Genomic DNA, 24,367 nt, shown 5'->3' on the forward strand with positions numbered 1-24,367 from the left:
ATCTCCTGGAAGCCTAATCTACTTGCACTACCAGCAAATGGCTAAGCAAGAAGCACCTGGGGGTTGAGCAATACAATATGAGCTCGGAAAAAGGAACATGGAGATGTGAGAGAGCTCCAAGGTTAATTATATCTGCTTCTGAATGTGCTTTAGGGATTCCTAACATTCCAGCGAATTGCAGTGTTCTGCAGTAACAGCACGTGTAATTATAGCATGCAGTCCGTTTAGACAACATTACTCTCATTCCCAATGCTGGTATCCAGGGTGCTTTATAATAACAAAAAAAAACCTAATTAAATAAATAATAATTATAATTATTTAAAAAGAATCAGCAGCTGAGATTTCCAGATGGCTCCATAGCTCAGGGGTTAGAGCACTGGTCTTGTAAACCAGGGGTCGCGAGTTCAAATCTCGCTGGGGCCTACACAATATTTATTCATTAATTATTAAATAAAGTCTGTATTATCCTACAATTTTGCAAATTTAACTTTGTAAATGTTTTGGTTAATTTTAGGTTGTTACTGTGTTACCTGTCAGCACTCACCAGACTTTTAATCTTGTGGTTTGGTGCCCATCACATGGTGGCCTTATCCAATGGTACCATTCAAGGACGTTGCTGATAGACACCATTGCAAGTTAGATTCTTCTTTAGAAAGCCTTATTTGTACAAGGGCTGAGATCCGGGCAGCAGCAGCAACATTTCAAACCTCTTTGGTCTTTTATCAAAGCTACTAAGCCAGTTTCAAGCTACTGAATGTGCACAGCAATTTATAGTGTATGGTGCCATCTACTGGTAACTCACATGATCACACAATAAAAAATACGCAGCTACAAAAAAAATTTATACAGAAGAGCTCTAGATTAATTGAGCCTTTAGCAAGATTTTTGGAACTTGGTAACTAGTGACTAGCGAATCTGTCCCATTTTGCTTTGCCGAAAAATTCTCAAACGCATCTATTCCTATTCCCCCAGCTTTTTTGTTTCACTCATTTGAAGTGCATGTCCTTCAGATCTTCCATCCTCTCTCTGTATGGGTGGCTGTCATTTACAGGCCCCCATCAGCCTCCTCCCCTGCTACCTTCCTCTCTGATTTTGAAACCTGGCTCTCTTTCTTCCTCTGTACTGACGGCCCTGCAATCATCCTTGGGGATTTCAACTCCCACACTGATGATCCCTCGCAACCCTGGCCCTCACGTTTTCTCCGCCTAACCTCCTCCTTTGAACTCCAGCAGTGGACAAATGCTCCGACTCATAAGGATGGCCACTTTCTGGATTTAGTCTTTACCAAAAATCTGTCCCTTTCTGATTTTAACAGTGTCCCCTTCCCCTTCTCTGACCATCACCTGGTTACATTTTCTGTCTCTCACTCTCCTTCCCAACCTGCTCCTTCCCCCACTAACTCGAAATACTCGTGACATAGACCTCCCAGCCTTAGCTCGCTCTTTCAGGTCCAGTCTCTCCTCCTTTAATGAGATGTCTCACCCTGACACCCTGGTTAGAGAGTACAACAGTATACCAGCCTCCATCATTGATTCATTTGCACCCCTTCAGCCTAAGCGTACTCGGGTTCAAAACCCACGCCCCCGGCTGAATGTGCGCACCAAATTCCTACGCTCCTGTACGAGGTCTGTGGAACGTATGTGGAGGAAATCCCGTACGCAAGCCGACTTTATCCATCATAAATTCCTATTGGCCTGCCTCAATTCTGCCCTGTCGAAGGCTAAACAGGAATACTACAACACCCTTATAAACAATAATAAATCCAACCCGAAACGCCTGTTTTCTATATTCAATACCCTTCTGCGTCCCTCACAGACCCCATTACCTCACTTTATGCACTCTCCCCAGGACTTTGCTGATTTCTTCATGAACATCCGCAATCAAATTCCCCCCTCTACTAATACAAATCAGCCCCTCCTTCCTCAGCCCCCTTCTGCATGTCTTAACTCTTTTGGTCCCGTAACTGTCTCTGAAGTCTCCCGGCTTCTTTTGTCGGCTCCGCTCACCACTTGTTCACTAGACCCTATGCCTTCCTCTCTGCTTAAACACTGTGCTGCTGAACTTACTCTGGCTCTTACTCACATCTTCAACTCTTCTCTGACTTCTGGAAGTTTCCCCTCTTCCTTCAAACAGGCCTGTGTCAAGCCTATCCTTAAAAAGGCCACGCTGGACCCGTCCTGTCTCTCTAACTACCATCCTGTCTCGCTTCTACCACTTGCCTCCAAAATCTTAGAGCGTATTGTCTTCTCCCGTATTACTAACTTTCTTAATGCACATAATTTATTGGACCCGCTGCAATCTGGTTTTCGGCCTGCGCATTCTACTGAGATGGCGTTGTGTAGAGTTACGAATGATCTTCAGGTTGCCAAAGCCAAAGGTCACTTTTCTTTACTAATCCTCCTAGATCTATTGGCTGCGTTTGATACAGTTGACCACTCCCTCCTGATGCAAATTCTGCATTCGATTGGTCTCCGTAGTCAGGCCGCATCCTGGATCTCTTCCTACCTCTCTAACCGTTCATTCACTGTCTCCAGTTCCTCTTAATGTGGGGGTACCTCAAGGCTCTGTACTTGGGCCGTTGTTGTTCTCCCTCTACACGCTGTCTTTGGGAGATCTTATGCGTTCATTTGGCATTAAATATCATCTGTATGCTGATGATACCCAAATTTACTTTTCGACCCCTTCGTTAACAGTCGAAACTGAGACTCAAATCTCTAACTGCCTCTTGGCTATCTCTAATTGGATGAACCAACACCACCTCAAACTGAACCTAACAAAAACTGAACTAATGATCTTTCCGCCTAAGCCTGGTCCTACTCCCCCCTTTTCTATCTCTATTGATGGTACCCTCATCAACCCGGTCGATTCGGCGCATTGTTTGGGGGTGATCTTTGACTCCTGTCTCTCCTTCTCTGACCATATTAACACCACTGTCAAAACCTGTCACTTTTTCCTGCGCAATATTGCCAAAATCCATCCCTTTCTCTCTACTGCAACAGCCAGGCTGCTCATGCATGCTCTCATCCTATCCCGACTTGACTACTGCAACCTGCTACTAATCGGCCTCCCTAAATCCCATCTTTCCCCCCTACAGTCTATATTAAATACTGCTGCCAAAATTCTCCTCCTCTCATCCAGGAGAGTTCAGGCCCTTCCCCTGCTAAAGTCCTTATCGTGGATTCCTATTAAACAAAGAATATTTTACAAACTCCTTCTATTAACCTTCAAAGCCCTCCATTCCTCTACTCCTATCTACATCTCTTCCCTTGTGTCTCTGTACGTTCATGGCCGACTCCTTCGTTCCTCGCAGAGCAAACGTTTGGTTGTGCCCCCCACTACCACTGCTATTTCCCGCCTTAAACCTTTCTGCCTTGCTGCCCCTACATTTGAAATGCCCTCCCCGATTTCCTCCGGAGAGAATCCTCCCCCAGTCTTTTTAAAACCAAACTAAAAGGCCTTTTGGAGCACTCACCCAGCACCTGATCTGGAAACTAGCACTTATATTGTAATGTCACCCACTGTGACCTACAGCACTTATATTTGCCCATTTGTGTCTGTAAGTTACCCTCCCATATAGATTGTAAGCTCTACGGGGCAGGGACCTCCATCCTCTTGTGTCTTTGATTCTTATCTTATTACAATTGTATCTTTTGCTTAGTGTAATACTTTGTATTTGTCTATTTTAATACCCCCTGTTTATATTAATGTATTCTACTGTACAGCACTGCGTACATAAGTAGCGCTTTATAAATAAAGATATACATACATACATACAAAACGATGGAAAAATTAGCAAAATGGACGCATGCAACTTTTTTTTTGACATATACACCTTTTTTGGGGCTACCTGTTCCCATTGGAGTTGCCAGAAATTCCTAATTAGATTTGCGCTGCTGGTGACTAGGGCAGTCATTCCCAGGTCCTGGAAATCAGTGCAGCCCCCTCTGATTGAGGAATGGATGAGGAAAATATGAACTACAATGAGAAAGGAAGAATTAGTATCTTTATTACATGGCACTCAGGAACAATATGCAACCTCCTGGGCTGTGTGGATGTTGAAACAGAGGGAGAGGTGCTACACCTCCATAGAAGTATAATACATTCCACTTCTCAGCATGACAGGCAGAAAAGTTCCTTATCTTCCCGAGAACAAATAGGAGGTTGGAACAGTGGCAGCAAAACTGGAAAATGCATGTAATGATAAAAAAATCCGCCTGGTCAAACATCTCACCAATTTGCAACAGGTCAGTAAAATAACTGGGTATAAAAGAGCACATGTCTGTGTGGGGGGCAAATATTGCAATAATTTAAAGATAGCATTCCTCATGTTAAATTGCAAATGATTTGGGTATTTCATCATCTGCTATATATAATATCATTAATAGATTCAGAGAATCCTGGTATGCAAGGAACAAAGCTGAAAGCCAGTATTGGAAGGTTGTGATCTTCTGGCCCTCCACTTGCACTGAATTTAAAGCAGACATGATTCTATAGTGAAAATCACTGCATGGGCTCAGAAAGACTTCCCATAATTACTGTCTGAGAACAAAGTTTGTTTCTGCATCCAGAAATGCAATATAAAACTCTACCATGCAAAGAAGAATCCATATTTGAACATGATCCACAGCCTTCTCTAGGCCAAAGCTCATTTAAGATGGACTGAGGTGAAGTGGAAAACTGTCCTGTGGTCTGACCAGCCCAAATATGAAATTATTTGAATGCATGGGGGTGCATTAATGCACAAGGAATTGGTAGCTTGCACATCTGGGGGACACCATTAATGCTACACAATATATACAGGTTTTAAGAGAATTATGTCTCAGCAGTAAAAGAGTTCAGGTGCTAAACTGACCTGCCTGTGGCCCAGACCTATCACCCACTGAAAATATTTGGCACATTATGAAATGAAAAATATAACAAAGGAGATAGGGTTTAATTAATTTGCAAAATATCACATTCTCTTTATATTGACATTTTACATCATATTCCAACTTTTTATTGGAAACGGGGTTGTATTATGTATCCTTTTGTAACAATATGGCAATGAATAAAGGCTTTTATGTATTGTGTAGTAACGTGAGTTATCAGTAGATGGCACCATAATGTTACACTATAAATTGTTGTGCACACTCTGGTTCAGTAGCTTGATAAAATACCAATGATGTCTAAAACCAAGGTAGCCCTGCACGAGACCGGCAAAAATCTGCCTCTGGTAACTTTAAGAGACAAACTTTCACTTTTGTACCCACTCCGACGCTATAGTTGGAAGCGCGGAGTAGAAGAGAGGGGGCGGCTGCAGAATCGCCACTGAATTTAAGCAAGGTCTAAATGAGAGAGAAATATAAGTCTGCAGCCATTGTTGCTTACGCAGGGCAAACACAGGCCAATACTACTTACTGACTTGACAGCTCGTGATGGTCTACTCTACTGTATTGCTATATAAAAGGCAGGATATCAAAAATACACTTTCACCCTTATTGATAATATAAACCAATAATTTAATTATCAATAAACAGCTTAAACAGCTTAACCCAAGCGATATAGTAGAAATTTAATACATTACCAATTGATTTAAAAGAAAATACATCATCCTAGCCTGCATCAACTGCGGAACCCCAGAATACAGTGAAGGCAATTGCAGCAAAAGTATCCTATGCAGCACATCTACTCACAGGTGAAGTTCCAAAGGTTCCGAAACAACCCTTTTATATTAATTAATGTTTTCTATTCGAAGCGTTAAAGGACATGTAAACCCCACATGCAAAAATTTAATCATTGAACAGCCTCTGTGAAATCTTTCAATACCTGCCACACTGGTTGTCCAGAGGTTAATAGTAAGGCTGCAACATCCCCTTAATCACTTAGATTTGCTTCTCCTCCTGTAACCCACTCAGCCCCCTCCCTCAGGAATTTGCTTTGGCTGTTGGCTTGTGGGCATGCTCAGTTGTTCTAAGCTCAGATTACCAAACACGCCCCCCAGTCTAGCAGCCAGTGAAGAGATGGCACTACTGGTTCCCATAGAAACTCAGCTCTAGCTGTCTGCTTCAATTTTTATCTCCTTTCTCTCCCGAGCTCAGCTCAAACAAAGCAGAACTTTTATCGAAGACAGTTCTGCCTGTGTGAGCCTGTATTCTTTATAAAATGTATGCTGAATAAGGGTCTGTGTGTGTATATGCTGTTTAGCAGGGTCGGGCCCATAGCGCCCCCCCGGGAGGGCCCCCCCCAACCCCCCTCACAGGGCCCCCCAACCCCCCTTGCAGGGCCCCCCACCCGACATCCTTCCCTGAACGCGTAAATTTAACGCGTCGGGGCAGGAGCGGTCAGGCAGGGGGAGCGCCGCAAGGGTCGGGTCTGGGCCGCCGGGGCCCACCAGGATTTTTCCGGTGTCCCGGCGGCCCAGTTCGACCCTGCTGTTTAGGATTTAAATGTAACTGATTATGTATCACAGGAAAAATGGCCACCGGGTGAAAGCTGCTATTTGCTTTAGGAAAATGTGATGGTGCTGGCAAACGGTACAAATTCACTGATGGATGGTTGCTGCTGCACAACACAGCCAATACATAAACCAGTGTAGTTAACCTTTCGTCAATATTTCGTTCATATACATTTGTGTCACATTTGGATCACATCTACTCAGGCCCCTTATTACATCTGATCATTGGTCCTAGGGACAAAGATTGGATCATTTAATTTGGTGCACCATCTTATTAAGTAAATTCACTTTAGTCACTGTAGTGCACCACATTATTGTTTCTTTTTATTACTTATCTTTCTTTTCCAGCCCTCCACTCTCTCATTCAAACTACTGCCAGGTTGTTAGGGTAAACTGGATCCTAACAACCAGATAGCTGCTGAAATTCTAAACCAAAGAACAACTGAACTATACGCTAAATAATAAAAAAAACACAAAATAAATAAATAAAGAAGATGTATAGCATAACTAAAAACATGGTGATGGTTGCACTCTGGGCTAAAAATGTTCATTATCTTTAAAAATGGCCCCTTTAGGGTGAAGACACACAGAGCTATTGAGTAGCAGCTACTTGTCACAGCTACTAAATTCCAGAAAAACCCCTGTCATAGACACACATAGAGACAGTTATCAGTTAATGATCAGCATTGTCTGTTTTGGTAGCCACAACAAGTAGCTGCTACTATTAGCTCTGTGTGTCTTCACCCTTATTGGAGCTCCCTATAGCTCTGATACTGTCTGTGTTGGTGTTTCAAATGGGGGGTGGGTGTGTCCTATTGGTCCCTGCCAGCAGCACAGTGGGAGGGCGAGTAGCCAATCACAGCCCCACAGGCATGCAAGCAAAGATGGGCTTCAGTTCCCTATCAGGTCAGCCTAGGTGCTGATTGGTTCCTATCCTACAGAGCAGTGTGCAGAGTGCCACCAGCTTCCCTACACAGCCTGGGAAAGGAGGCAGCAGGGAGTGGAACAGATGGGCGGGACTAGTGGGGTTTTGGGGGAAGATTTCAATAAATCAACCTGAAACATATGTTTTTTTTCACATTTGATATTTTTTAAGCACAGTCCTTCTATTTTTAGAAGAGTATAATGCACTGAGTTTTTCACACAATATGTCTCCTTTAAGACCAATCGTAGATATCATTGTCTACATCATACTAAACTACCCCTTTTAAATTGTGAACCGATGTTCTCCTTTAAGAGAGCTGCAAATAATGATCAAGAAGTGCTTGGAGAATAATACTGTATTTCTCTTTAGAATAACAGTAAAGCTGTCATTTAAGCAAGTCATGGGAATTTGTAGGTGATGAAAACTTAATAAGCCCTAAAACAAGTCATGCCCCTTAATTACAGGAACAAAGGCATTCATTAAAATGTATCTCCAAATCAGAAGGGACCAGGTAATTGCTGGGTACACCACACATATAACATCAAACAATTACACACAAATTCCATCTGGTGACCCAATTGTGCTGATCTGAACATTAAACTCTATTTCCAATTATTGGATCATAGTCCCTTGTATGATGTAATAATCAGCCCTATAGATCTGTCATAAGTAATCTAATGGGGTGCTTATCCAACAGGATAACGACTCTCATATCAGTGCATTAAAAATCTAAATGATATATAGTTAGTTTAGTATCCTGCCCCGCCCAACCTACCAACTAACCACTACAATGACTGAAAAAAAACAAACCAGGCCTCAATAAGAATCATGATACCAATGTGACTGGATCACACTTTCACACCTCAGCCAGTTTCAGCCAACACCTAGCTGAATAATTCAATGGGACCATTGTAAATGTATTATGCATGGGGAATTCTGTTCCATTCAGTTTGAGTTGCTCGTATAAAGGGTAAAATATCAAGTTGCTTTAAGGTGCCCATGCACGTGAAGGTCCCCCAAAGATCCCCTTTGAGCCGAAACGTTGGGGTATTCTCTCATCCAGAGTATCTGCCTTCATATCTCTTTTTTTTCAGTTTTTTCACTGGGTGGTATGTATTGATTTGTTTATTGATGGATATTATATTGTTTAAAATGCAATATTTTGGCTGCATAATGATTTGTTAAATAAAAATGTTTTTGTAACTATGATACTCTGCCTGTACATTCCCAGATGCCAGGGGTCCAGGGAAGAAACGCTGTGTGAGTTTGAGAAGCAGAGAGAGAAAATCTGATGAAGTCTTGTTTACTGTGTAACTAAGATTATTTAGTCGCAACTAGTGCCCCGGTCTGTAACCTGCCTCCCTGCAAAAGCTGCCTGCTAATGAAGTGTGCCTTTGTTCATCGCATGGTCGCATATCATGCCTGTTTCTTACAGAAAAAACTCTTACTGTACTCGGCACTTGCTAGCCATGAGTAACCCTGTTACATACCCACAATGACCCACCTTTGTGTCTGACAAATCAAATTATACAATTGAATAGGGTAAGACCAAATGTAACATTCTTAGAGATTTGCAAAGGTGCTGAGCTTAATTCTGCCACCTATTTACCCAGGATCACATGCACCCTATCTGACCATTAAGATTGCATTATTACAGGATATCTGAAAGTTAAGGAAAACACATATACATTGGGGATTTCAAGGGTCCTGAGCTTTAATCCACCATACATTTACCTCAAAATCACGTCTGCCCATTTAACCAATCAGATTGCATTATTCCATAGTATCACTAGTAAGCAGTACATTGATGCTAAGGACAAAACATTGACCTAGGCATTTTCAAAAGCAGCCTGCCATCCAATTAAAGGAAACCAATACCCCCAGAATGAATACTTAACCAACCACTAATTCATATTATGTTAAGTGACCTATTAAAGAATCTTGATGGAATATACAGTATATATCAGTAAATATTGCCCTTTTACATCCTTTCCCTTGATCCACCATTTGTTGATGGGCTGTGGGCTCCCTCAGAGATCACATGACCAGAAATAATGCAGCTCTAACTGTAACAGGAAGTAGTGTGGAAGCAAAAGGCAGAACTTCTCTTACTAAAAAGTCTCAGAGCTTTTTCAAAATTTATTCCACATAAATGTGGCATTTTTTATTTGAATGTTATCTTAGATACTCTTTTTTTGTGAAAGACATAGAAAAAAATTAAAATTGTTTGTGTGAAAAACTTAATAAAAATACTTTTAAAAAAGGAGGAGGGCCCAGCATAGTATTATTGGTTACCGTCTAAAATAGTTCAAATGCAGTAAAAGCTACATTTCTGCCTGGATCTCATTTTTTGGAATATATTGGAATATATCAGGATTTAATTATCAGCCCTGCTTGAAACTTTGTGACAACCCCTAAGCTTAACTGCTTAGCTTAACAGCTGCCCAGAGCCCACTGAGCATGTGCAGTGTCACTGACACTAAAAATCTAACAAAAGTTGGTGATCTTATGTAGCAACAGTAAAGACCTGGATCATTACTACTATAGACATGCTGAAACTTTAGGCTGGTGCAGTAAGTTCAGTATATAAATTATGCTATTTCTACCCATTTCATTTTTAGCGTTTAGTTCTTCTTTGATATAAGAACTGATAGAAAAATAAAGCTAAAAATCTACATACAGTATTAAGGCAAAACAACTTGCAAACAGAATAGCCTAACAAAACACAACCCTGTGTCCATGGAGACTTTTTTCAAATGAGGAGAGAATCCAGGTGGGAAATGACAACCTCACATTAAAAATGTCTACAGGAAAAGGACAGTGCTTAAACAAAATTATACTTATTACTAGCCCTCCAGGAAAAAATCACCCCATAATTACTGGCAATCAGTATGGCCTATAAATTAAAGATCCCTTTAGCAATATATACAGGTAAATAAATTCACTAGGAAAATAGTTTGGGCTCAAGAATAATCCCTTACTTGCTCTCGCTGCAATGAACTAATAATATGTGACTGTCCAAAATTAGATATATAGGAAATATCATGGCCAAATGTACTAAATTATTGAGTCTTTTTATTCTCCTTGCAGAAATCTACACATAAAATGGTGACACATTTACAAGGAAAGGGAATCTTTATAGCAAAGGAAAACCAGGTAAGTGATACAGGAAAATAGATGATCAGCATTGCTTAACTTTTTCCATATAGTGGGACAAAAATCCATTTTAAGCTTTGGCATTCTGAGATATTTTTTCAGAAATATTGTTCCCTGTGTTCCCCTGTAAGTGTAATTTTTACTTTAAGCGTTTGCAGTCTGGAGAAAAAGTAGGGAATAATTAGAAAACATATTTGTAGTTAAATATTGAAAACATTACAAGATTGCAAATCAAAAATAATACTAAGATTATTAAAGATATTCCTCTCTACATCATACTAACAGTGAACAGCCCCTTTAAGCCATCTCATTCATATTGGAATTAAGATACATGATACCAAATCTGCTATTTTTTTCAGCTGACTGGGCAGCAACACCAATTTGTTATTTCTTGCTCTTAAAGAATACAGCTTTATTCCTAGGAAGTGAGAAACTGTGACCACAGGCCACTGAAAAAGTATGTGCAGCATCAATTATTTCATGGACTCTTAGCATATGGAACCTAATGCATTTGTCTGTATAGTTTACAGTTTGATCTGTCAAAGAAAACAGAATTACATTTTGTATCTATGAAAATACTTGATTAACAAGGGTTCACATTTTGTAGAAGCAACTTTGTTATACACTTGACATTACAATACAGACGCATACATAAGGTCTTCACATCACACAGCATTACAATAGGTTGGCTGAAATTTTGTATGACCTCTTATGGGAAGGAATCATTACACTGTGTCCCTGACAATTTTTGTTTAACAAATTTTTGCATTTTGTAGGTTAGAACGTGGAACATGGAAATAACATTTCATTTCATAGCTAACAAAACTTACTTAATAAAACAGGTTACACCAAGTATCTGCATCCATACAGCATTATAGTTGTGGGTATAAAATTTGAACATTAATATTGACTACTATTAAACACATTTTAATGCTGTACCACCAGACGTTGCATAATTTAGGTTATTTAAAAATATATTATTCACATCAATAATTAATATGCACTTAATATAATTCATGCATCTCAGTCACTGCCTTTTCATTTGCACTGCCTTATATTTAAGTTGATCCAATTCATTCTATGTGCAGTAATACTTCCAAATCTTGTAGTACTGCCAATGCTGCCCGTTTTTCTTTTTGCCTCTATGGCTATCTTGGGAGTTACCACTATGATGGGAATTTTTACAAACTCTATAATTGTAGTCGTAAATATTGTTGACAAGGTAAAGGGAAAAAGTTTTAATCCATCAGACCTCATTCTTGTCACACTTGGCCTATCCAATATCACTTTCCAGTTCACAATGACTGCAAATGACTTCTTGATCATTTTGTCGAGTGACTTATATTTCTCATCTGCAATTTATGCTACTTTCAAAGTTTTGCTGTTTTCAACCATTTTTGCCAGTTTTTGGTTTACTGTTTGCCTTTGTGTCTACTACTGCTTGCAGATTGTCATATTTACCCACCCCATTCTTGTGCGTCTCAAACTTGCACTCTCTCGACTTGTACCATATTTTCTTGCAGCTTCTGTCTTTATTTCTGTGGTTATCAGTACTCCTGGAATATGGAGTACAAACAGTGACCCCCCCATTTCAAATTTAACAAGCAATCAGAGTTTGGAAATTGAGGTACCCAAGCTGAGCCTTGTATACCTGTTTTCCAGTAATATTATTGGATGTTCACTTCCACTGGTGCTAGTTGGGATTTCCAATTGTCTAATCCTTAAGTCACTCATAAGGAAGCGCGCCATGCTAGAAAAAAACAAGAGTGATGCCCATAGCCCACGAACTGAGGCCAGAGAGCGAGCAGCAAGGACCGCTGGTTGCCTATTATTACTTTACATGACCTTCTATATCTCTGAGATCTTTATGTTTGTTGATTTTTTCCCACCCAGTAGCCCTGGATTTTGTACCTGCTTAATGATTATTTATGGTTACCCACCTACACAGTCGGTCATTCTAATATTTGGCAGCCCCAAACTAAAGAAAGCATTGCTGAACCTTCTCCGTCTTCCAAAGAAATGCAATGAGTCAAAAAAAACAACCAAGATTCTTTTCATTAATTTTTGATTTAATATGTTGTAAAGCTATTAACAACAAAGGAAATGTAAAGCATCTCTATACCCTGCTACAGCTTCTCTTGCAAGATCTAGATCAATGTAATGTAAAGTCATTTCTGTATATTACTGCACTCTAATTGTTCATTGGCATTGAGGACGCTTAAAAGAAACCAGTGGTTTGTACTCATATTCTTGAAATATTAATCAGTTACTGTGGCTAAATGATCTATAGCTAAAAATAACAAAACAACATGTTGATCTTCTTGTATTGGTTACTGGTTGTTTTTGTATGTAATCTGTATATTAAATAAATACACCCATTTCGTGTACAGTGCTACTAAATATGTTGTGGCTTTATGAATAAGAATATTTCAACCTAATAATAATGGTTAGAAATGTCTGTATTTTACATGTATTTGGGTAAAACTGTAAAAAAAAGAATGGGCTTTTAAATTACTTAAATAAAGCAAAATAATAAAACATCAAAATGACAAAGTCTTTCAACTTTCTGAATCTTATTACTTCATGATGCGCATCTACGGGATTTATACAAATGTGATACACGAACAAGCTAAAAGGGTTGAGGAGACCGCTTCATACGTATGCAGTTAAGTCATAACAGGATACAAATGTGATAGATATTAAGATTCATAATTTTTGAACATTAGCTTTTGACCGTAATTCAAACTATTTTTTTTTTGGTAAAAAAAGAAATTTAGATTCCAGAAATGGGAAAGTTCACAATTTATTAAGAGCAAAAAAATACTTGAATATAAAAAGCTGGCAGTTTATGCAGAAGTCAATAGGAGTTGTACTGGCAAAAGTAAGTAAGTTTTTTTTTAACTTGAGTTTTCAAGACTTATTTGTAGTTTGGCAGATTCATTAAAAATGGTGGTTAAAATGTGATTTCACTGGTTTTTATCTACGTTTTTACACAATCAAGTTTTTGAGTTTTTTGAATTTTAATAAATAAGCACACTTTTTGGGTTTTTTAAGGGTATTTTTTGTTTGGTGAGTTTTCAAATGTTTTCAGTGAAAATTAAAAACTTGAACTCTGAAGTTCAAATTTTTTTTACATATGCCTCTAATTTTAACAAACACTACAGTGGTGTTAATTAGGGGCACACTGCCATTTTATGCAAGCAGTGCAATTTTGTTTTTGTATTATGTTTCACATTGGCAGCCAATGTAATTTCTTTTAAAAAAAACTTCCACCTGCATTTAAAGGGAAAAAATGTCTCCTTTTTGATACAAGCTTCAAAAAAAATGGTGCATAAACACAGACAAACAAGATTCCTCAGACTGAGTGAAAACCATGAAAGTCTGCCTCTGACTTATGGGAACCAACCCCCCGCAGAGTCATTCAGCCCCTCATTGTAAGGTGATAGATTTAGAGGCTTGAAGCCTCTGCTTTCCTGAGCACCACCAACTATAGAAAGCAGATGGACTTTAAGCACCAGAACCTATCTTGTGTTTCAGAACCTTTCTAACATGGGCCTGACTAAATAAGTTTATGTGAAAAAGGGGGTATTTTTCCCTTGAATGCACTTTACATGAGCCCAATTAAATAAATATCCTTACCAGAAAGCGTTAGTTGTAAACTTTAGCTAAGGGGGTAATATAAATCTACTGCAAAGTGGAGAGACTATAGTTTATTATATCAATTTTGAGGAATCTTGTCAGATTACCAGCAGTACAGGTATTGGACCCCTTATCCAAAAGCCCATTATCCAGAAAATTCCAAAATTACGGAAAGGCCATCTCCCATAGACACCATTTTAATCAAATAATTCACATTTTAAAAAATGATTTCCTTTTTCTCCATAATAATAAAACAGTACCTTGTACATGATCCCAACTAAGATATAATTAATCCATATTGGAGCCAAAACAATCCTATTGGGTTTAAAGGAGAAGGAAAGGCTAAGTCACTTGGCGGTGCCAAAATGTTAGGCACCCCCAAGTGACTTAGATCGCTCACCTCATACCCCGGGCTGGTGCCCCTGTACGGAGAGAACAGCACCAGCCCGGGGTAGCAGCGAGCGCTTCCTCCTTCCTGTATCGCCGCGCGCACATGCACAGTAGAGTGAAAAGCCGAACTAAAAAACAAAGTCGGCTTTTCACTCTACTACACATGCGCCGGCCGACGGATTTCGCCCGGAGAAGAGAGAGGAAGGAGGAAGCGCTCGCTACAGGTACCCCGGGCTGGTGCTTTTTTCTACTAACAGGGGCACCAGCCCGGGGTAAAAGGTAAGCGATCTAAGTCACTTGGGGGTGCCTAACATTTTGGCACCCCCAAGTGACTTAGCCTTTCCTTCTCCTTTAATTACTGTTTAAATATTTTTTTTTTAGCAAACTTAAGGTAGGAGATCTGAATTATAGAAAAACCCCTTATACGGCATACCCCAGGTCTCCAGCATTCTGGATAATGGGTCCCATACCTGTACTTTGTTATAAAGCTATTTCGCTACTCCAAAATTTAGGACAGAAATAGTAAAAAACTATACTGGGATTGAGTACAACTATCTTAATCAGAATATCTGTTATACTGCTTGTAGCCCACACAGTAGATTCTGCTTAGCTTAGCCCTTAGTACTTATAAAGGCAATATTCTATTAAGGATTACCCAGTGGCACAATTACAAAGTATATTTTTATGAAAATGGTTTATTTAGAAAAAAAAGGTTTTACATATGAGCTGTTTTATGCAATATATTTTTATAGAGACCAAAGCCCTATACCCTAAGCCCTTAGCGAATTGACCACCCACGTAATACCCTTAAAGGAGAAAGAAAGGTAAAAACTAAGTAAGCTTTATCAGAAAGTTCTATGTAAATATAGCCATAAACACCTTTAGAGTTCTCTGTCAAAAGATTTGTTGTGTCTGTTTTTCTGTGCCAGAGACATGCAGCTCTCTCCTCTCTCCTGCTCCCCCCTCCCTCAAGAATGCTACTCCCCCTTAGGAATGTGGATCTGAGCCAATCAGCAGAAGGATTCCTGGTTATCTTCACTGTATGCCTCTCTTCCTCTCCCTTATTTTTATCTATCCAGTTTGGCCAACCTCCATACCTGCCCTTTGACTGTATGAATGTATGTATATCTTTATTTATAAAGCGCTACTTATGTATGCAGCGCTGTGCAGTAGAATACATTAATACAAACAGGGTGTTAATAAGATAATAATAGATAAATACAAAGTATAACAATAAATACAAGATAAAATACAGCTGCAATAAGTTAAGAGTCGAGGACACAAGAGGAAGGAGGTCCCTGCCCCGTAGAGCTTACAATCTATATGGGAGGGTAACTTACAGACACAAATAGGCAAATGCGGTATAAGTGCTGTAGGTCACAGGGGTTGACATTACAATATAAGTGCTAGTTCCCAGATCAGGTGCTGGGTGAGTGCTCCAAAAGGTAGGGCATTCCCAATGTAAGGGGCAGCAAGGCAGAAAGGTTTAAGGCGGGAAACAGCAGTAGTAGTGGGGGGCGCAACCAAACGATTGCTCTGCGAGGAACGAAGGAGTCGGCCAGGAACGTACAGAGACACAAGGGAAAGGATGTAGTGAGGAGCAGAGGAATGGAGGGCTTTGAAGATTAGGAGAAGAAGTTTGTAAGATATTCTATGTTTAATATGAAGCCACGATAAGGACTTTAGCAGGGGAAGGGCCTGAACTCTCCTGGATGAGAGGAGGAGAATTCTGGCAGCAGAATTTAATATTGACTGTAGGGGGGAAAGATGGGAGTTAGGGAGGCCGGTTAATAGCAGGTTGCAGTAGTCCAGTCATGACAGGATGAGAGCATGCATGAGCAGCCTAGCTGTTGCAGTAGAAAGAAAGGGACGAATTTTGGCAATATTGCGTAAGAAAAACTGACAGGTTTTGACAGTGGAGTTAATGTGGTCAGTAAAGGAGAGACTGGAGTCAAAGATCACCCCCAAACAATGCACCGAATCAACGGGGTTGATGAGGGTGCCATCAATAGAGATAGAAAAGGGGGGGTAGGACCAGGCTTAGGCAGAAAGATCATTAGATCAATTTTTGTTAGGTTCAGTTTGAGGTGGCGTTGGTTCATCCAGTTAGAGATAGCCAGGAGGCAGTTAGAGATTTGAGTCTCAGTTTCAACTGTTAACAAAGGGGTCGACAGATAAATTTGGATATCATCAGCATACAGATGGTATTTGAAGCCAAATGAACGGATAAGATCTCCCAAAGACAGCGTGTAGAGGGAGAACAACAACGGCCCAAGTACAGAGCCTTGGGGTACCCCCACATTAAGAGGAACTGGAGATGAGGTTTTGTTAGCATAGGAGACAGTGAAAGAGTGGTTAGAGAGATAAGAAGTAATCCAGCATGCAGCCTGACTACAGATACCAATCGAATGCAGAATCTGCATCAGGAGGGATTGGTCAACCGTATCAAACGCAGCCGACAGATCTAGGAGTATTAGTATAGAAAAGTGACCTTTGGCTTTGGCAACCTGAAGATCATTTGTAACTCTGCATAAGGCTGTCTCAGTGGAGTGCGCAGGCCGAAAACCAGATTTCAGAGGGTCTAATAAATTATAGGCGTTAAGAAAGTTAGTGATGCGGGAGAAGACAATACGCTCTAAGATTTTGGAGGCAAGCGGTAGAAGCGAGACAGGGCGGTAGTTAGAGAGCCAGGACAGGTCCAGCGGGGCCTTTTTTAGGATAGGCTTGACACAGGCCTGTTTGAAGGAAGAGGGGAAGCTTCCAGAGGTCAGAGAAGAGTTAAAGATGTGAGTAAGCACGGAGTAAGTTCAGGAACGCAGTGTTTAAGCAGAGAGGAAGGCATAGGGTCAAGAGAGCAAGTGGTGAGTGGATCTGACAAAAGAAGGCGGGAGACTTCGGAGACAGTTACGGGACCAAAAGAGTTAAGACATGCAGAAGGGGGCTGAGGAAGGAGGAGCTGGTTTGTATTAGTAGAGGGGGGAATCTGATTGCGGATGGACTCCACTTTGTTCATGAAGAAATCAGCAAAGTCCTGGGGAGAGTGCATAAAGTGAGGTAATGGAGTCTGTGAGGGACGCAGAAGGGTATTGAAAATAGAAAACAGGTGTCGCGGGTTGGATTTATTGTTGTTTATAAGGGTATTATAGTATTCCTGTTTAGCCTTCGACCGGGCAGAATTGAGGCAGGCCAATAGGAATTTATAATGGATAAAGTCCGCTTGCGTACGGGATTTCCTCCACATACGTTCCGCAGACCTCGTACAGGAGCATAAGAATTTGGTGTGCACATTCAGCCAGGGGCATGGGTTTTGCACCCGAGTACGCTTAGGCTGAAGGGGTGCAAATAAGTCAATGGTGGAGGCTAGTATACTGTTGTACTTGCTAACCAGGGTATCAGGGTCAGACATCTCGTCAAAGAAGGAGAAACTGGACCTGAAAGAGCAGCTAAGGCCGGGAGATCTACGTCACGTGTATTTCTAATTAATACAGTGGGGGAAGGAGCAGGTTGGGAAGGAGAGTGAGAGACATAAAATGTAACCAGGTGATGGTCAGAGAAGGGGAAGGGGACACTGTTAAAATCAGAAAGGGACTTTAGTAAAGACTAAATCCAGAAAGTGGCCATCCTTATGAGTCGGAGCATTTGTCCACTGCTGGAGTTCAAAGGAGGAGGTTAGGCAGAGAAAACGTGAGGGCCAGGGTTGCGAGGGATCATCAATGTGGGAGTTGAAATCCCCAAGGATGATTGCAGGGCCATCAGTAGAGAGAAAAAAGGAGAGCCAGGTTTCAAAATCAGAGAGGAAGGTAGCAGGGGAGGAGGCTGACGGGGGCCTGTAAATGACAGCCACCCGTACAGAGAGAGGATGGAAGATTTGAAATGCATGCACCTCAAATGAGTTAAAAGAAAAAGCTGGTGGAATATCAATAGGTGCAAACTGACAACGGGAGGAGAGGAGAATTCCAACTCCCCCACCACGTCCAGTGGTCCTGGGGTTGTGGGAGAAAGACAGACCGCCATGAGAGAGCGGAGCTTCAGTGGCGGTGTCATCCTGCAAGAGCCAGGTGTCTGTTAGTGCGAGGAGATGAAATGATTTAAAGCAGAACAGATCGTGGATTAGTGTAGCTTTGTTAGTTAAGGAACGGACATTAAGAAGGGCACAGGAAAACGGAAGGCAGGAGGAGGGAAGAGTGGGAACCTGAATAAGGTTAGAAACAGCAGAGGAACGACAGGTTTTGGGCATGGGGACAGAAGGACGAGCACGGATATAAGTAGGTATGGAGCAGGGCCTGGGGTTTGGAGAGACGTCCCCTGCAGCCAGCAATAGTAGGAAGAGGAGTGAGAAGATGTGAGCAGAGGATTTGAAATGATTGCGCCTCTGCATACGGACAGTAACCGGGGGACAGAGGTGATGTAAGTAGTTATAGAGGGTAAAGGAGCTGGAGTATGTAGATGGGAGCAGGGAGGAGTATATGTGTATGGAGTATGGACAGACAACAGGGGGGTGAGTGTGAGTCTGCTGCAGGAATGCTGCACAATACCAGTGTCTATGGTGACTCACCAAAAGGGGCCCTCACATCATTATGTGTTAGATTCGCATTGATGCAGTGAAAGTAGTTTTTCTGAATGCAGCCAAAAGTAAATTCTTATATCTTGCTCATTATGGAAAATCATATGATTAGCATGCATAGAGAAATAAAGCTGTCTGAATATCTAAATAATCTTCCAAAACACAATCCTCTGCCCATGGAGACTTTTAAGTTGTTCCTAAGAAGAAGAGAATCCAGGTGGGAGATGACAACCACAAATTTGAAGTTCCTTCAGGAAAAGGGTTAGTGCTTAAGTGCAATTATACTTATTACTTTCCCTCCAAAAGAAAATCACCTTATAATTACCGGTGATCAGGGTGATATATAAATTACAGATCCCTATAAGAGAATATACAGGTACAGCATCACTAGGAAATCAGATTTCAGTATCAGACTCTGCTTTTGCATAGTCTATAATGGGTAACTGTCTATTTTATACAAAAAAACGGCAGCATGGTCTGATTTTGGTGAATTAATTTTTGTGCCTTTTCTTCTCTTTCAGAAATCTGTAGATATTATTGCTGCATCACAACTTACATTGACAAGGAAGTCTATATAAACAGCTAAAGCTCATATGAATTTAGTCTTCAAGGAACCTGCAATAAAATAATGAAAGCCTGGACTTTTCACAGAAGATAATAAATACAGAAATGCAAGTAAGTCATAAGGAAAAATTGATGATCTTGAGTATACAAACGGCAATGTGTTTACAAGAACATTTTTGCAAATATTCAGTTCACAGAATAGGTACTTTGGCCCAAAGTATGTGTCTCTTGCATGCCACCCCAGACTTATCCCCTAAGTCTGCTCCCTGTTTCACTCCCCTCCAGGCCTGGCAATCTGTGGATTCTGACAAATGCCAGAGGGGCTGCTGTAAAATGGCAAAGACAGTCACTATTTATTGGGCTGGTGGGGGGCTGTTTAGGCATCTGTGTTCATGAAATGCCAGGGCCTATTTTGAATCCCAGTCTGTGCCTACTTCCTTCTGCTCGCTTACCTACTCCCGCTCCACCAACAAATTACACCCTAAGCAGCTGCCTATTCTGCAGACCCTTAGTTTCGTCCCTGCCAGTTCACCAAAAGTTTAAGGACTGAGCAGTTTAATGGGCCATTAAAAAACAAAGAATTAAAAGTACTGTATCCAGTTAAACATAATATACTGTTCTATTGTAATGGTGAAAAACATGTTAAGGCTTTAGAAGCTCTGATACAATGTGTGGTATACTGAATTATGCCTGGGCTGCAATCCAAATCTTAAGTGTGGTCATGCTGACCGATAATTTAAGAAATACTGCCCTACAGAAATATAAGTGAACTTGTTATTATAAGTGCTTGAGTTTGCAATTTGGACAACTTATAGAATAAAAGGAAAACATATCTGCTTTTTTAAATACACAGACATAGAAAAGAAAATAATAATAAGTAAAATAATTATATATGATATAGCATAAATATATGTTACCACATCCATGTGTGAATCAAGATTAATAATACCAAATCTGCTCTTCTTTCAGATGACTGGGCAGCTACTCCAGTTTGGTATTAATTGCTCTTAATGATCAGATCACTGCTTTATTCCAAGGAAGTGAGGAGTGTGACCACCAAAAGTATATGCAGCATCAGATATCTCATGGACTCTCAGCATCTGGAACCTTGTGCATTTGTCTGTACATTTTACAGCTTGCTCTGTCAAAAAAGGAAAATTAACAAAGGTTCATGCTTTTGTAGGATCAATGTGGAGCTTTGTGATACACCTGACATTACAATATAGAAGCACAGACCAGGGATTTGAATCCATGCAAGATTACAGCAGGAAGGCTATAACTTTAAACATGAATATTAAATTACATTAAACAATGCCACTAAAAGTTGCATACATTTTTCATCATATATACATATAGTAACATCAAAAAATATTATACTTTATATATGTAATATATCACAGTCTCTGCTTTTCAATTTGCACTGCCTTAGACTTAATCTAGATAACTGCATGTGCAGTAATGCTTTAGTAACAGTGCTGCCAATGCTGCCTATTTTTTTGCTTGTCTCTATGGCTATTTTGGGAGCTACCACTATATTGGGAATTGCCACAAACCTTGTAATTGTAGTTGTGAATCTTGTTGACAGGGTAAAGGGAAAAAGTCTTAACCCGTCAGACCTCATCCTTGTCACCCTTGGCCTATCAAACATGACTTTCCAGTTCAGCATGACTGCAAATGACTTCTTAAGCATTTTGTGGAGTGACCTTTACTTCTCAGATGCTGTTTATACAACTTTCATTACCCTGCTGCTTTTTCCCATCTTCTCTAGCTTTTGGTTTACTGTATGTCTATGTGTCTACTACTGCTTGCAGATTGTCATATTCACCCATCCTTTTCTTGTGCAGCTAAAGCTTAAAATCTCTCAACTTGTACCATTTCTTCTTGCGACATCTGTCTTTATTTCTGTGGTTATTAGTATTCCTGGAATATGGAGCACCTACAGGGATCCCCCTATTTCAAATATTTCAAACAATCAAAGCTTGGAAATGGAGCTACCCAAATTGAGCTTTACGTACTTGTTTTACAGCAATATTATTGGATGTTCACTTCCACTGGTGTTTGTTGGGATTTCCAATTGTCTAATCCTTAAGTCACTGATAAGCAAGAGCACTATGTTTGAGAAAAACAAGAGTGATGTGTACAGCCCACGAACTGAGGCCAGAGAGCGAGCAGCAAGGACGGTCGGTTGCCTACTGCTACTATACATGGCCTTCTATATCTCTGAGATCTTTATGTTTGTTGATTTTTTTCCACCCGGTAGCCCTGGATTTTGTACCTGCTTAATGGTCATTTATAGCTACCCACCTACACAATCAGTGATTCTAATTTTTGGTAGCCCCAAACTAAAGAAAGCGTTGCTGAACCTTCTCCATTTCTCTAAGATATGTGGCATGGAACAGATGGAGACTCCTAAGATTCTTTCAGTCAGCTTTTAATTCCATAAAACTATAAACAACACCTCTATTTCCTGCTGTGGCTTCTCTTGCAAGATGTAGATAAATCTAATGTAGAGTTGTCATTTTTACTTCATCATTAATAGTGATAATAAATAATAAAAATAATTTAGTGGTTTGTCGTTATATAATTATATATGTGATGTTTTTGTCTACGTAGAGGTTTGGAAATGGTTGAGGGAACACCAGGGCATTATCTTTGTACATATCGTTTATGAGTGCTAGCAGTAGCTCCATTTGTCTTCACCCTTAAGGCAGTGGCAGATTGGGAGATTAGTCGCCCCACGACAAATCTTCGTTGCCACGGGCGACTAATCTCCCCGCAATGCCATCCCAACGGCAAGAATATAAATCGGTGGGATGGCATACACATCGCTACGATTTCCCGAAGTCCCAACTTTGAGAAATCGTAGTGACGCGTTTGCCATCCCACCAGCGATTTATATTCTTGCCGGTGGGATCACATTGCGGGGAGATTAGTAGAAATTAAGATTTGTCACAGGGCGACTATTCTCCCTGTCTGCCACTGCCCTTTGGGGTCATTTCTGAACAAAGCTGCAGGTGCAGTCATGCTAAATAAACACAAATGCATCCAAACACACTCTGTGCAGTTTTGAAGAGTTGGTACCAAGTACCATTCATAATCCAGACAACCTGACTGCATTTTAGGGTTCTGGCACACAAAGAGATTAGTCACCTGAGATAAATCTTAATGTCCTGCTTTCCCACTGGTTATAATGTATATTGCAGTAAGGAAAAACATATGCGACTTTTCGTTTTTCCAAAGTTGCCTTGCTAGGAAATGTCAGACGACTTTGAAAAAACAAAGCGCTGCATATATGTTTCGCAGTAGCAAAGATTTACCCTGGTCACAGCTAATTTGTTATACCCAGAATAAATACTGGATGAAGAATACTGGTCTAAATATCAATAATCCTGCTAATCTTAAACCAAAAGGATGTTGCACTGAGGCTATGATGACCCCCTCTGTGTTAACGCAGTATCACAGTCTCAGCCACTAAAAAGACTTATAAAAATGTTATAATGCTTTACCAATAAACATAAAGAATGCACCTATAAGTGCACCTATCTGCCCACCAGCACTTTGCAGTAATTACGCAGTTATACTACATATTAAGATTGTATAAATTTTTTTCATGATATTTCACTGTAATCAAACATTAGGAGTGAGTACATGCTGCAGTTTAGTGTTTATTAGCTGCCAGCTCCATTTATAAGAACAAAAAAGATGTAGAAATTATTAAATAGATCGGATGGAATTCTCATTAGCGGATGCTTTTGCAGTTTAATGGCATAGATGACATGGAGAGTTGGGGAATAGTTTTATTGAACAATATTGCCTTAATACTACAAAACGGCAAAATGGGGCAGATTCGCTCATCTCTAGTTATATTTGGATACTATAACTACTGCAAATGGCAAGTAAATAATTCATGACAACCAATGAATTGGCCAGCAGCATTTGTAGGATGTAAGGCAGGCACAATAAACAATTGTTTCCATAAAGGGCAACTTTTAACTCTTTTAACCCCTATAAAGCCTTTTGCTCTTACCTGCATCATATCTTGGAGCCATACCCATGCAGTTTAATTAAGGGCCAGTAATGCTAAATGACAAGTATTCCTATGTATGTGCATATCAGTTATTTGTATCCATTGCATAGGTTTGTGCAGAATTTCTGCCTCCTATTATAGACGGAATAAGGTCTGTAAGGGGATTTTAGGATTTGTAGATGTAATGGGAGGGAATAATGAGAAATGAATTTGGATTGGGGGTACAGATATAAGGTGATAAGAATTTTTTAATGTATTAATTATATTAATATATTATACAGTATTTTAGGATTTTTAGGATTTATAAAAGCAAATATAAACAGATTAGGATATTTTATTATACTGATTGGATTGGGGGTGGGACTTTTAAAATTAGGCGATTCATAGGTAACTGGTAAATGTAAATACATTTCTACATTTAAGCTGTTAAAAAAGGGTCCGATTGCCTTTGACCCGTGATTCCCCCACCCTATGCCAAGTGGGGCGGGGATAGTTAAGAAATAGAAAAGTAGAACTAAAGGAGTGGGTTAGAATAGAGTTACTCAGGAAGTCCCCTAAATCGGATGAGAATTAGACAGCAGTGAACCAGGCATGTTGCAAATGGTGCATGTTTGTGTGAGAGAAAGGGGTGGGTTGATTCAATTTGGCCACCAACAAACATTTGAGAAA

General features: G+C 40.2%; 2 protein-coding genes and 1 non-coding gene across 3 annotated transcripts; all 3 read left to right on the forward strand.

The window, feature by feature from the left end:
* The first annotated feature begins 350 nt into the window (after window positions 1-350).
* On the forward strand, window positions 351-423 carry trnat-ugu. Its single transcript has one exon. It is a non-coding gene; the product is annotated as a tRNA-Thr (tRNA).
* Window positions 424-11,631: 11,208 nt separating this feature from the next.
* On the forward strand, window positions 11,632-12,582 carry t2r45 (bitter taste receptor 45). Its single transcript, NM_001172059.1, is given in 1 exon segment — window positions 11,632-12,582. A coding segment is annotated over 1 exon segment (951 nt).
* An 8,570-nt stretch (window positions 12,583-21,152) lies between these two features.
* tas2r39 (taste 2 receptor member 39) lies at window positions 21,153-22,106 on the forward strand. The gene is given in 1 exon segment (NM_001172028.1): window positions 21,153-22,106. A coding segment is annotated over 1 exon segment (954 nt).
* The last annotated feature ends 2,261 nt before the right edge of the window (window positions 22,107-24,367 follow it).

Source organism: Xenopus tropicalis, chromosome 1 (genome assembly GCF_000004195.4).
Source record: "Xenopus tropicalis strain Nigerian chromosome 1, UCB_Xtro_10.0, whole genome shotgun sequence".
Lineage (NCBI taxonomy): Eukaryota > Metazoa > Chordata > Amphibia > Anura > Pipidae > Xenopus > Xenopus tropicalis.